The sequence below is a fragment of the Coptis chinensis genome, chromosome 8 (assembly GCF_015680905.1).
Source record: "Coptis chinensis isolate HL-2020 chromosome 8, ASM1568090v1, whole genome shotgun sequence".
Taxonomy (NCBI): domain Eukaryota; kingdom Viridiplantae; phylum Streptophyta; class Magnoliopsida; order Ranunculales; family Ranunculaceae; genus Coptis; species Coptis chinensis.
The window spans coordinates 88,703,156-88,717,590 of record NC_141463.1 but is presented as its reverse complement, the minus strand read 5'-3'; the positions used below and the strand labels follow the sequence as shown (position 1 = coordinate 88,717,590).

General features: G+C 38.3%; 1 protein-coding gene and 1 long non-coding RNA gene across 4 annotated transcripts in view; one reads left to right on the top strand and one right to left on the bottom strand.

The window, feature by feature from the left end:
- The window catches only part of LOC147484024 (uncharacterized), a 36,701-nt gene extending 27,312 nt beyond the window's left edge, over positions 1-9,389 (top strand). The window contains exon 4 of one of the 3 annotated variants that reach the window (XR_015204543.1): positions 9,183-9,386. Coding sequence is in view for 1 of the 3 variants with exons in the window: in XM_086577411.1 (XP_086433537.1) it covers positions 9,183-9,201 (19 nt within the window). In the remaining 2 variants the exon portion in view is untranslated. Of the gene's footprint in view, positions 1-9,182 lie in introns of all 3 variants that reach the window. The other 2 variants (XR_015204544.1, XM_086577411.1) reach the window with 2 other exon arrangements.
- The window catches only part of LOC147484023 (uncharacterized), an 18,366-nt gene extending 3,931 nt beyond the window's left edge, over positions 1-14,435 (bottom strand). Inside the window, exons 1-3 of the long non-coding RNA XR_015204547.1 lie at positions 13,414-14,435; positions 13,101-13,130; positions 11,529-12,999 (exon numbers count right to left, since the gene is read on the bottom strand). This is a non-coding gene — a long non-coding RNA (uncharacterized LOC147484023). The remainder of the gene's footprint in view (positions 1-11,528; positions 13,000-13,100; positions 13,131-13,413) is intronic.

Here is a 14,435-nt window from a genome sequence, read left to right as displayed (position 1 = left end):
ACCATGGAAGACACTGGAAGAATTTTATTCAAGCTGATGACGATGAAAGAAAGGAGTAGAAGCAATTGAAACATGACCGCTTGAATCCTACGCCCACACTCTACTTCTTCCGTTGATCACCAAAGCATCACTCTAAGCAACGAGAAGAACAACCGTGATAAAATCTCAATTCCCAAGTTAAAGGTCCCAGTATGCAACCTCAATTCTTCATTCGGTAGCTTACAGTATGAGTTGAAGGTTGCACACTGCAAACACTAGCTTGGGTGTTCTTATAATTCAATGATCACGACCAAACACGATCTATCACTAAATGTGTGGTTAGTCTAGATATTGCGTTCATAACACGTTCACGAAGATGCACATTGTGTGTTCCAAGTTGCACATTGTGTTGAGGTCCAACTTCAATGTAAACGAGTTGTTTAAAGGAACTTAAGAGTTAAGACGTAGAAGATATTTATTGCTAACTCTATCCCCATCATTCATTAATTATCACATATACTATTGATACAAAAAATTCCAAAATGACAAAGAAGCCTGACTGATACTTTCAAACAAACGCAGGTTCCAGGAACCGTTATCTTACATTTTTCCAGACTGAGTGTCCCACGACAGGACATACGGGGATTCGAGGTGTAATTGATCTTCTGCAACTTAATACATTAGAAAAGTTCAACTACCTTTGCAAATAAGAACAATGAAAATCAATATTTTGAAAAATTGAAATAGAAAGTGTTGAATTTTAACATTCTTTGGGCCAACTGCAAGTGACCTCAGTAAGTGCAGTCCCACACTCTCATCTAGCATCAATACAGAGAAGAGTTTGACTAGCATCATGATCGTCACAACTTATCTACCAAGTGAGACGGCTCAGCCCCCAAGAAAAGAACAAAAAAGATAAAACATGTACCAATATAATTCAGCTAATGAGAACTATTTCATCATTTAGTGTCGTCTATATTCGAAAATATTATTTACATAAGATAATTAACCGAGACCCTCTTCAAGTTTTATTACCTGCTTTCCAAGAGACTCCCCATGGCCATACCGGGTATTTATTTCCTCTGGAAGGGTTACAGGGGAGCAACAAGGATTAGTATTGTCTTACTTTACAAAACTAACATCCCTGAGTAGAGAGTTTCTGTTAACACTGAAACAATAATCAACATGAGCAGTGAAACACGTACCACATTGCTGAAACACTTTATTTTCTTTACTAGTTTGGGACACCACCAATGTCAGTTGTCCAGGTTCTCCCATTGCTTGAGATATACATTTTGTCCGTCATATTGATCCCCTCGGGCCTGAAGAATGGTGTAAATGTGTAATAGATGTATTAGTCAACCACCATAGAACTATTCTTGGTGATGATCATGCAAATGAAGACAATAGAGAATTCTTTGAAAATCTTAGAGTAGATTCAAAGATGACTAGATTAGTAATGAAGAAGCAACTCTTCTTACATCAGCATTTTTTTTTTTTTTTGGTTGGCAAGCGGGGTTTTTAACGAGGTCCCCTACCCCTTTATTTATAAAAATAAAGCTTGGAGTCAATTACATCTCATATACTGTTTTCCACTAGCATCCTCATATACAATTTTCCTAATATCTTCTGAGAATGAACTAGGGATCAGTTCAATAAAACTCACATTGGGCACATTTGCCGCTAATGCATCAGCTAATTTATTACTCTCCCTATACACATGTACTATTTCAAACTTTTCTAACTCTTGTATAATGTGGTTCACTTCCTTGATGATGTATCTCACCTGCCACGGATGTGTCCCCTTTAGAAATGATATAACATTTTTTGAATCTGTCTGCGCGCGCACCCTTTTGATATTTTGTCTCTTCGCCAGCTTTAATCCTTCTTGCAATCCCTGTAGCTCAATCATTGCTATCTCACAAAATGACGATTTTCCATGTGCTGCCGCAACCACTTCTCCTGTCTCGCTTCTAATCACAGCAGCCCACCCTCCAATCTGTCCTTGCAATGTTCCATCAGAATTTAGATTGTACATACCTTCTCCTCCTCTTTCCCACACACACATCCTTCTTGTCTCCCTCTTTATTCTGGTGTTCACGTTCCATTTTTCCATAAACCTTTGACGCTCTGGCCCTTCTTCCATTTTATAGTTCGCTGAACTCAGCTTTATCTTTACATCTCCAAGCATCCTGTGAATGAGGTCTTGCGAAGTTCTGTGCTGATTTTCGAAGATTCTCTTGTTTCGTTCCATCCATATCCAGTAAAAGAACGCATTGACAATGAGCTTCAGCGCATCTTTCTTCCCTCCATTACCTTTACTCTCCTGCAACACCCATTCACACTCAGCTTCCCACGTCATGGCCAGCTGCCTTGAGTACCCTGCATAAGTAATCAGTTGTATCCATATATATTTGGAATAGTTACAGTGAAAAAACAAGTGTTTCTCCGTCTCATCTTCCCTCCAACACAGCACACACATTTTCGATTGCACTACTCTCCAGTCATACATCTTACTTAGTGTTTTTAGCGCTCCTTTCATTACCATCCACCCAATGAACGAGTGCCTCGGGATGTTATTCCGAAACCATATTGTTCTGTACCAATCATTATTCTGTATCTTTCTCCTCATCGTCTAATAAGTTTCTTTCAGCTGGAACTCACCATATAGCGCATCAGTCCACACTACCTCATCTGCTCCCACCTTTATTGTTACTCCCTCTTTCATCTCCTTCACTATCTCTGGACAATCTCTCCCTAGCCTATTTGTTATACTCCATTCTCCATTATTAATAAAGTTCGCAACTGGTGCATTCATATGACAACTTGTGTCATATGTGAATGTTTGTGGGAACACATTCTTTAAAATACCTCTTGGATGCCAAGGGTCCTGCCAGAAGAGTGTATCTCTGCCATCTCCTATCTGATGTCGCACTATAAGTTTTGCATCATCCCTACTATTCAAAATAGCTCGCCAGCTATATGAGCAATCATTCGGAATCTTCATGCTCCAGAAGTTCTTAGTTCTGATGAGATTCTTCCAAATCCAAACAACCCATAAGTTATCCTTTTTACTAACCAAATTCCACACATGACGCATAATGGCAGCTTTGTTCACAGTATTAACATTCCGTATTCCCAGCCCACCTTCTTCATATGGATAACACACTTCATCCCACCCAATCGATTGCATGAGGCGGTAAACAATCTCCCGATCCGGAGAAAATTTCTACATAACTTATTTATCTCATCCAAGATGCTTTGAGGCATTATGTACGTTGCAAACCAGTATACACTCAAGTTGCTGAGTACCGACTTAATGAGTTGCACTCTACCAGCATAAGACAGCATCTTACCTCGCCAACTCTGTATTCTCTTTCCCACTTTATCTATCAACGGCAAAGCATCCGTATGTGTGAGTCTAGTCGTTATTAAAGGCAATCCTAGATATTTTACAGGCAAACTCCCCTAGCAAATTGCATAGAATTGGTTATAGAATCACATAGCTCCTCATTCATCCCCTCTGCAAAAGAAAATTTGGCTTTTACGCACATTCACATCCAACCCGTACTTTGCTTGAACGGTAGAAGGTTATTCTTTAAGCGATTCTGTTGTTTCAAAGTCACCATACATGAATGCTATCAGGTCATCGGCAAACGATAAATGTGTGATGATAGGATCCTTGCATCTATAATGAAGTTTGAATTTTCCTTCCCTGACACTATGATGCATAAGCTCTGTTAGTAGCTCCATAACCATAACAAACAAATAGGGAGACATAGGATCACCTTGCCTGATACCTCTTTTGCCTTGAAAGTACCCATAAGGTGCCCCATTCACCATTATAGAGTATATCGGAGTTTCTATACATACTTGTACCCATGCTATGAACTCCTCTGGCATTCCATATCTTCTCAGTGCAAACACCACTGTTTCCCACCTCACCGTATCATAGGCTTTCCTCAGATCAATTTTTGCCGCACATCTAGGAGGTGCTTCATTCCTATGATAGTTGTGTAGTAGCTTATGTGATAATAAGATGTTGTCCTGTATCCTTCTGCCTGTGATGAAAGCTGACTGGTTATTAGAAACAATACAGTTAATTACCCCTTTCATTCTAGCAGTAAGAATCTTTGTAATACATTTGTATACCACACTGCAACATGCAATTGGTCTGTAATCCCCCAGAGAGGTAGGGCTTTTTACTTTTGGTATCAAAGCTATGCATGTAGAATTCACCTCCCCTAACATCCTCTTAGATCTGAAAAACCCCTGTATTGCCTTCACAAAATCATCTCCTATAACACTCCAGGCAGATTTGAAAAAATGAGCAGAGTAGCCATCATTCCCCGGAGCCTTTTCACTATCAATATCAGCTAAAGCTTGCACAATCTCATCCCTTGTTACTGATTTCTTCATCTCATCTTCTCATCTTGTGTTACCTGATATCTAGGCTGCATATTGCCATATACCTCAAAGCTTATGTCTAGCAAACTATCGGGCCTGTATACTCTTTCATAATACTTCACACATTCTGCTCCTATCAGGTCTCCCTCTTCAATCACACTACCATCATTCTCAAAAAGACAAGTTATTCTATTTCTACTTTTTGTCTGCTTGCACCGACTTAAAGAAATAAGCCGTATTATTATCTCCGCCTACTATAACTTGGTCCCTTGATTTACTGTGGGAAATCTTCCTCCACTATAGCTTGCATGGACATGTCTCCGAGTAGCTACCCTTTCCTCCTTTATAAGCCCATTATTCAAAGGGTCAACTTGTAGCATCGTCTGTACCCTGTCCAGATCCTTTCTAGTGGTATCAGCTCTAGTAATAACATTACCCACTCTAGTTTTATTCCACTCAATCAACTCACCTTTTAATCTGTTTCGGTTTCCTCATGAGTTTATACATTGGATTCCTCCAAATTCAGTTGCCCAAGAAGCATGTTTGGCGACTTCCATATAACCCTCTTCCTTCACCCAAAAATTAAAAAATCGAAAAGACCTCTTCTTTTGATGTCTCTGCTTAAGTGGATATACAATTTTGATAGAATGATCAGAAGCAATTCCTGGATTGAGAAACTCTGCTTCATGTTCTTCAAACTCATCATACCATCTAGCATTGACCATAACTCTGTCAAGCTTCCTCCATGCCCTTATCTCTCTCTTATTACTCCACATAAGTGTATTTCCTTTAGACTTTAGATCCATCAGCCCTGTTAAGGTTACACACTGTAAAAGGTCTGCAAAGTGTTGCGGCCTTGTCTATGCACCACCAACTCTCTCATACGAATGTAACACTGAATTAAAATCGCCCATTACCATCCAAGGTTGCTGATTGATATAAGAGAAGTTGATTGGCTCATCCCATAACTGTTGCCTTATGTATAAATCAGTGCTCCCATATACCACAGTTAGTACAAACATACTTCCATTCTGTAGCCTCACCTCCATAGTTATGTATTGTAGCCCCTTCTTAACCATCAAAACTGAGTATACTTGCGGATCCCATACCACCCATATTCTGCCCTTATCACTATTTTCATAGTTATGACATATATGCCATCCAGCGAAACATTTATTCACTATATAATTCATTTTTTCCTCTTTAACTTTCGTCTCCACTAACCCTACTAAACTTAAATGAAACTTTCTGATCAACTCCTTTACTTCATTATGCTTGAAATTCATATTGAAGCCTCTCATATTCCAACATGCTGTACTCGTCATTTAATATTGGGCTGTTTAAGGGTGCCACCCTTAGTGAAAACTTTCTTGCCTTTGCTGCTTGTTTGCCCACCGACCTCTTTTACCGCGACTCGTCGACCTCCACTTTGCAATCGCGGCACCATTTTTCGAACTCTCCTTAATCATGCTAACCCTCGTTCTCTTCTCACCCTCTTTTATTTTCTCTTGATTACTATTCTCTACTGATCTCTCCTTTTCAATCCTCCTCGAGCAGGTCCCTTGTATTGTGTTCTCAATCTTTGTATCTTTTCAATTCAATTCCATCTTCTTGTTTGTTTCTCTTTCCCTTTCAAAACTGTTTCCTCATTTCCTCGTTTTTCCTTTCCCTCAATGGTGCTTTGTTTCCTCGCTCTAATTGTATGTTTTTCTGCTGGTGATTCCCATTTTCCCTCCTCCTCTACATTGTGCACTTCTTGAACCTCCTCTATCTGTTTTGCCTCCTCACTCTGTGTTTGCCTCCTCCAAGCCTTTCTCAATTTGAACGGCCCTCCTCCAAGCCTTTCTCGGTTTGAACATCCTCATTCACCTTGACTTGCTCAACTTTACTATCCTTTTTCAACCATATAGCCTCACCTTGTTCATTTTTCTCCTTAATCTTCCTCGGACAATTTTGCTCATTATGACCAAACACCTCACATTGTAAGCATCGTGAGGGTTTCCAATTGTATTCAAACGATACCTTATATGCCCGCCTTTGGTCCAAAGACCACCGGTATACTCTCTGGATATACCGCGGTTGGTATCAACTTCCACACAAACTCTTGCAAAGTGTCCCTCGACATGGATTCTCAAGTTTATCGCTGAACATGGGTATACCAACTGCACTTTCGATACTTTGCTTTGAATCCAACTCTATTCCACATCTCCATCGGAAGTCCTTTCACAACCACCCAAATAGGTATTGTCTTCAGCTCTCGTGTCTCGGCTTCAACAAAGCGGCTTCCATGGTCGCATTTCTACAAATAAATGGCTTGCTATGTGAAAAGAACCAATGTCTAACACTGCCCTCCTTTCTTCTTCCTTTTCGAACTTGAAAGTAAACATATTATCACCATATGGTTTCATTATAAAGCTTTTGATCCCCCATGTACGAGTAACTATCTCCTTGACATAATTATAACTGATTCTTTTTCCCACAAACGATCCAACCACCAGATTCTCAAACTTCTTGTTATAATCAGAAAATTTTTCACTTTTAACATGTATCACTTGCTTACCATTCACCATTGTCGGAGGTATGTAAGAAAGTTCCTCTCTACCTACTGACTTTCTGCCAAGAATCTCAGCTCACGAGTTCTTCAGCACTTGTGGTGGTTGCACGAATGAACTCTTTACTTTGGTCAGATCCGAAATAATCGGATCCACTTCTTTGCCTTTCTTCTCTCCCATGTCTGCAGTTACTTTCTTGAAGATGAAGTCTCCATCTTCTCCCTCACCATTAATTCTCGATACCCCCTGTGTTTCTGCTGTTTTTGTTGAAAGATTTATGTGCTGCACAGAATCACTATTCTCTTCAAACTCCTTGACTTCTTTCACCGCATCCAGCAATCTCTTGGCCTCTCTTAGTAAGTCTTCTTTACTTGTAAGAGTCTCTGATGCTTCCTCACACAAACGACTCGGTTTCAGATTCATTCCAAACTCCTCAAACAACTTTCTTCTATATTTCTCAACTGATCCCTCACCATATCTAGCCTTTATTTCACTCTCAAAGCTATCCACATCCGACTCTGCCTGATCTGGTGATGATTTCCCTGGACTCCCAGCTGGTGTGCTAGGGTTTCCTAAATCTAAAACTCTCAACTCTCGTGTGTTTTGCATATTTTTTCCTAAAATTTTGTAAAATGTCCTAAATACCCCTAAGGTTAATAATCACCCCCTTAGAGGCCACCATTAACAACTAACTCAAGCTTTTTCAGTCCATGTTAGTCGAGTTAAAATTCAAAAGATCGAGGATGAACGAACTGTGGATGTGGTGGTAATTAAGCTAGTTTGGTTACTTTCATTAATATCTTAACTGACGATTGTGAGGACCTTTTCAATTTTTGTATAGTATAATGGATGTAAAGCATTACGGTATTATTAATATATTTCTTTTTCTTTTTTCGTTTTCTTTTTCTTACTTACATCAGCATTCACTGAAGATGAGATCAAATTAAGAAGCTCTTTTGAGATGGATAGCTATAAAACCCCAAGTCCGGATGGATACACACTCAATTCGTCAAGTTCGGTTGGTTTGTGATTAGGGAGGATTTATGTATATATGATACATACTACTCCCTAAAGGTATCAACTCCACTTTCATGTGTTTAATAACTGAAATTCCTAATCCTTCAAAGGCAGCAGACTACGGACTTAATCATCGGCTTGAATCAAAGTTGCCTTCATACCAAAAAATATTCAACAAAGACAATATGCTTATTTCATATGAGCTCATGTGAAAAAACATGATAGAAAGGGTATCTCCCTTAGATGTTAATTGAAGGTTACCATTTGTAAAAGTTTTGATACTATGTCAGTTGGACTTCTATTGAAAGCCTCCTCCTCTGTCTCACTTTTTCCCATCATTATGTAACCTCAATTCTTCATTCGGTAGCTTATAGTATGAGTTGAAGGTTGCACACTACAAACACTAGCTAGGGTGTTCTTAGCATTCAATGATCACCAAACACGATCTATCACTAAATGTGTGGTTAGGAGTCTAGATATTAAGGTCCATAACACGTCCACGAAGATGCAACTTGTGTTGAGGTCCAACACGGGCGGCTGAAACCAACTTCAAAATGTAGACAAGTTGTTTAAAGGTACTTGATAATACTGCTTTCGATGTGAGTATTTATTAGGCTTTTGACACTTGCGAGGAAAATCTTAAGCAAGTCCAGAAAAGAGTTTTAGAATCATGGTATTCTAAAAGCTCAAGTAGTTAACTCTTGAGCTTGTAGGCTAGTAGCTATCTTTAAAGTTCGCTATAAACCTAAATGGCCATTATAAGAATCCCATGTTAATTGTTATTGTAAATTGCGTTATGGGGATGCTATTTCCATGTGTTCGATTAAACCAAAATAATTCCTCTCCAGAACAAAATTTTCCCATGTTTCCATGTCTTGCCACGTGAACAAATTTTTAATGGTGTGAATAATTCCTCTGGCAAATTAAATGGAGTCCTTTTAAAGGCAGTTTGTCTCAATTTCCTAATTATGAGTAGCTTAAAAATGCATGTATTGTCATTTGTTGTCATTTGTTGTCATTTGTTGGTTTCAGGTATATGTTCATTATATTGGGAAGTTGAAGAAAAATGACAAAATTTTCGATTCTAAACGTAGGGAGAGTACCTTTCAAGTTCCGTCGAGGTACTGATTCACTTTTTTGGTTAGCTAGTGTGTTTCTTAATGTTATCCTATATATTTTTTTTTTCTGTTCTTTGAGTGATTCTAAAATCTGATTTTCTTTTTGCAGGTGTGGGACAAGTTATTAAGGGGTGGGATGTTGGTGTTAATGGTACTAATTCTTGTTGACTATTTAAACAAACTTGTTATGCGGATTGGTGACAAGAGAAGGCTGACAATTCCACCATCAATGGGGTATGTATTTATCTGACTTTTTTAGTTTTTCTTCTTGTTATATTTGTTCATATAGCTCGACGCTAAATATCCCACGTTATCCTCTCCGTGATGCATACAAATCGCAGGGATCACCTCCTACAATACCACCAAATCGTGGCTTTTGTTTGATGTTGAGTTGGTGAATGTTTGTTAGTGTTTACTGGAGTCGTTATACTATATCTTGTTTATACAAGTATAAATGTTATTTTCGCACAGATCATCGAACGGTGAACGGTAGTTTCATGGCACGAGAATATTCAGCATTCACATGGGAATTTTTCTTCTCTCCAAACTGGGAACATAGTTGAGTTTTAGGTGTATAAACTTTGTCAAGATCCACCCATTTACTGAAAAAATTTAAACACAATTGTTTAGTGCACAAACTCACAGATCTAGATAGGCCTTGCAATCGACTAAGTTGCCAAAATTAATAGATCTACTTCAAGCTTATGCTAAATGCCTTGCACCAAAACAGAATTTGTTCGAAACATCCAAGTCGGTGAAGCTTTCAAATGAAACCAGTTGAACTGGAGTGTTATATTTTATTTTCCGGTGGACTATAGTGTATTGCAATTTTTTAGCAAACATAACAGATTGTAGTCGTACTTTCGGACCCAATGGGCCAGCCATTACCAATCCGAACAAAGTCATATAACGAAGAGGGGGTGAAATATCAAATTTTGCAGAAAATGAGGATGAGCCCATCAGCCCGCCATGCAATGCTAGTTCAAACCAGCGATTTAACTGCCACGGTAATGCAAAAGAGTTCTGCAGATTAAACAACCAAATACCAAATGAGAAGTCACATATATTGAAATCCAAGTATTTGCTTTGTGCCCCGAGGTATCAATGAATGAGAAGGTTAGAGTTTAATGAGATAATTACTATACTAGACACTTTCCTTCACATCAAACCCTAACAAGGTATCGTCCCTTCACATCAAACTCTAATAAGGTATTGAGAATTCGACCTTTTCCCAAGATCCTCTTAACACAACAGAAAATAAAAGACTGACATAAACCTGTTTGAGTTCTCAATAAGAGAATTACAAGAAGACACTATATCCATCACTTTCGGACTTATGTTGCCATCCTGCATCTTCTCCATTGTTCCTCGGCAGGTTGCATAAGATATCTACTATCTCCCAAAATAAAGTGTCGATTAGGGTCGATACTTCTTCAAAAAGATTACATGCCAATTCAGCTCCAAATATACGCCTCTAACGATTTAGCATACGAACTTTTCTCAGAATATTCTTAATCAGCCTAAAATTTCTAAAATGATACTAATATATAGACAAATGGAATTTCCAGAGCATCAATAGACACCCATTACATTGAGCAAAGTGACTAAATGGTTTACAAATGTTTTACATTCATAAATACACAACCTGTTTTTTACATTCATAAAACCACAACAATTTCAACAATGGAAATACTTAATAGCATAGCAACAATACAATGCAAATAAATTCACATCACTCGCATAGTAACGCCTCTGCAGTCTCCTTGAACTCTTCTGCAGTCATCTTTCTTTTTTCTCTTGTAGCATCACACCAAGAGTACACACTAAAGCCAACAAATCACACACTAGCATGCTTGTTTTAAAAGAGATTAGTAATTCGGATACATACCGTCGGATGTGAAGTTTGTACTCAAAACATCTGGTAACCTCTTCTTTGTGGACATAGACACCCATCATTGCCAAACCATGTAACTGCTACCATATCACCTATGAAAGATCGGGCATGGCCCAAAAGTTTTATATAGCATATCAAGGTTAAGAAAGAGAGTTCACACAGGAATATAGCATAACAGAGAACTTCATAATTATTATGGTATGATTGTTATAGAATCTAAACGACAAAAAACGAGGACTATATATCACAAGAGGGTGGAAAGTTTTTGATATCTCGAATCTTATCTTGACTTGAGGAGAATCTCCTTCACAAACGTACTCGATTTCTTATCACAAAAGGGTGTTAACTGTTAACCACATGCGAGGCCCTAAATATATTAGGGTCCTTTACTCAATTAAATTCGATAAGATGATAGAGGACAAGTCCCTGCCGCCTTATTTCAGTCGATGTTGTGTAAAACTATATTTGATCATTCTAAATAATTAGTCATGAAAGTTGTGTAATTTCTAACCATTTGATGCAAAATAGTATACAATTTCAGCTAGCTTAAGCTTAACCAACCTCAACTTCCTTTGCATCAAGTTAAAACAATCGGGCTAAACATGTCAAACACAGCAACCTGCAAAAATTACCTCAAAAATAGTGAGACTAATACTTATTTAATAAATTTAAAAAAAATAGCACTTCTAATTTTGTCATTGACGCAGAGATATTGCCATCATTCGATATTTGGTTAGTTTGAGAAAGCTATGTAGCACCAAAGAGTCATATGGAGCATGAATATCGATCTTGCCATTGGAGGATAATATGTGAAAAAAAGAAGATATAATACATCATGGAACCCATATATCTTTTACAAGTGTTGAAAAGCAGTACAATACCTATCTAAATTTAAAGAGCAGTGTTGTAGAACAAATCCAAATTTGATGGTAGAGTAACTCTTATGACGATGAAATCGAAGATTGTGAAGGTGGATGAAGAAAAGGATTTGGAGGCATTTTTAAATCTTCATTGTTTCCTTCTAACATATCTACCACCTTAGTCATTGAAGGCCGATCTGTTGGGTGTGTCTCAGATGCACCAAAGAGCCACTCACGATCATCCTTTTGGTTGTTTCCTCTTCAAATATCTCACACGAACCTTCCACATTGAAATCTGGTTTAAGATGACTATATATCCACTGGGAAAATATATCTCACTCATGTTCTCCACTGCCACATCAATATTCTTTCTTCCCCCAATCATTTCTAACACCATCATTCCATAACTATAAACGTCTGACTTGTGAGACACCCCTCCAAAGTTTCTACAACATACTTCGGGGGCAATATAACCTATAGTTCCTCGAGCTCCAACCATTGACACAACACTAATATCTCTTGTTGGACAGAGTTTAGCCATCCCAAAGTCCGAGATTTTGGGACACAAGTCTTGGTCTAGAAGGATATTGTGAGGTTTAATGTCAAAATGCAAAATGCGTGTGTTACAACCACGATGCAAGTATTCCAACCCTCTAGCAATGCCAAGTGCTATTTGGTAAAGCTTTTCCCATCCCAAAATAGGCATGGTGCTTGACTCCTTCTCATGGTAAATAAACCTTTCAAGTGACCCGTTCGGCATAAACTCATACACAAGGGCTCGTTTGGTTTTCTCGGCACAAAACCCAAGAAGGTTGACCACATTGACATGGTTTGTCCCGCCAATGGTGGCAACTTCATTGACAAAATCTTCACCATTACCCTTGGATTCATTCAATACCTTGACTGCCACTAAACGGCCATGTGAAGCTTTCCTTTGAACACACACCATATCCTCCTTTCCCTAATGTGTCCTTAAAGGAATTGGTCATCTTCTTGACACTTGAATATTTGTATCTTTGTAGAGCACGACATCCATAACTCTGTAAGAACTCTTCCACATTTATTAAAGTTTCCGTTTTATTCCTCCCACGCAGCATAGCATAATGAAATAATCTTCCTATAAATAACGAGTAAGGTTAGAAGTACTAGTCCTCCAACTCCAGTGGATACACCTATAAAGTGTAAACAAAGAGATAACTTTTCAATTTAGTCTAAAAACTGTATAAATTTCTATAAACAGTTGATCAAGTAATATGTAGTATATATAACTCACCAATTATGATCTTTTGTCCAGTACTTAAGTCTGCAATGCAAACATGTGATTCTCGTTAACATATATACATGCATGACCATAGTTACAAACTCATATTATTAGCCGAAGTGATAGTTTAGCTTCGGCCATGTTTAATTTGAATTTATGGAAACAAAAATCGCAACTACAATATTGTAATTTTCCCTATGGGATCGGAAACTTTGCGAAAAACTTATCCAGTTGGAATGTTGGATATTGTATCTAGGATTGCATTAGAAACACAAGAGATCTAGGATTGAGCAAGAGATTAAAGAGAGAGAAATTAGAAACTTACGAGATGGACACACTCTATCCTCCAAAAAAACATGGCATACGCATCGAGGAACACTTGTAGTAGTATTGTACAGGCACATACCCCCAGATTTCTCGCAGTCCTGACATTCAGTAGGCGTAGACCAAGAGAGGTCAAACCCCAATTTATAAAATTGTGAGAAAGTTAGACCTCTGGGAAAGTAAGGTGCTACCACACTCTCCGAACAGGTTCTATACCCGTCAAATCCTTTTGGGATTGAATCTTGATTGAAAGCATAAGAACGTTCATTTGTATTACTGTTGTTGTAGTTGTCTAGACAAGGGAGAAGCTGCGCAACACTATAATTATGGTTATTGTTGGTACAATTGTAGAAGAAGATAGCGTTGTAAAAATCTTCATAGCGTAAATACGGTGTTGAGTCGGATAAGGAGAAATTTCTTTGTGGTTGAGGACAATCTTGTCCTTCTATATCCGCGTCTACTATTGTTACAGCGTTACTGTCGTAGGTTATTTCTTGCACAAGATAGAGGTGGTTGGAGATATTTATGAACGGACGGTTATCTAAACATTTGATCATTAATCCTGGATATCCCTCTCCCCATCCCAAACTGAAATTCCTGTTCTCGTAATTAAACGGGTATTTAATATTAGCGTTGTCGTACGGGCAAATAATGGAAGACACTGGAAGAATTTTATTCAAGCTGATGACGATGAGAGAAAGGAGTAGAAGCAATTGAAACATGACCGCTTGATTCCTATACCCACACTCTACTTCTTCCGTTGATCACCAAAGCATCACTCTGAGCAACGAGAAGAACAACCGTGATAAAATCTCAATTCCCAAGTTAAAGGTCCCAGTATGCAACCTCAATTCTTCATTCGGTAGCTTACAGTATGAGTTGAAGGTTGCACACTGCAAACACTAGCTAGGGTGTTCTTATAATTCAATGATCACGACCAAACACGATCTATCACTAAATGTGTGGTTAGGAGTCTAGATATTGCATTCATAACACGTCCACGAAGATGCAACTTGTGTTGAG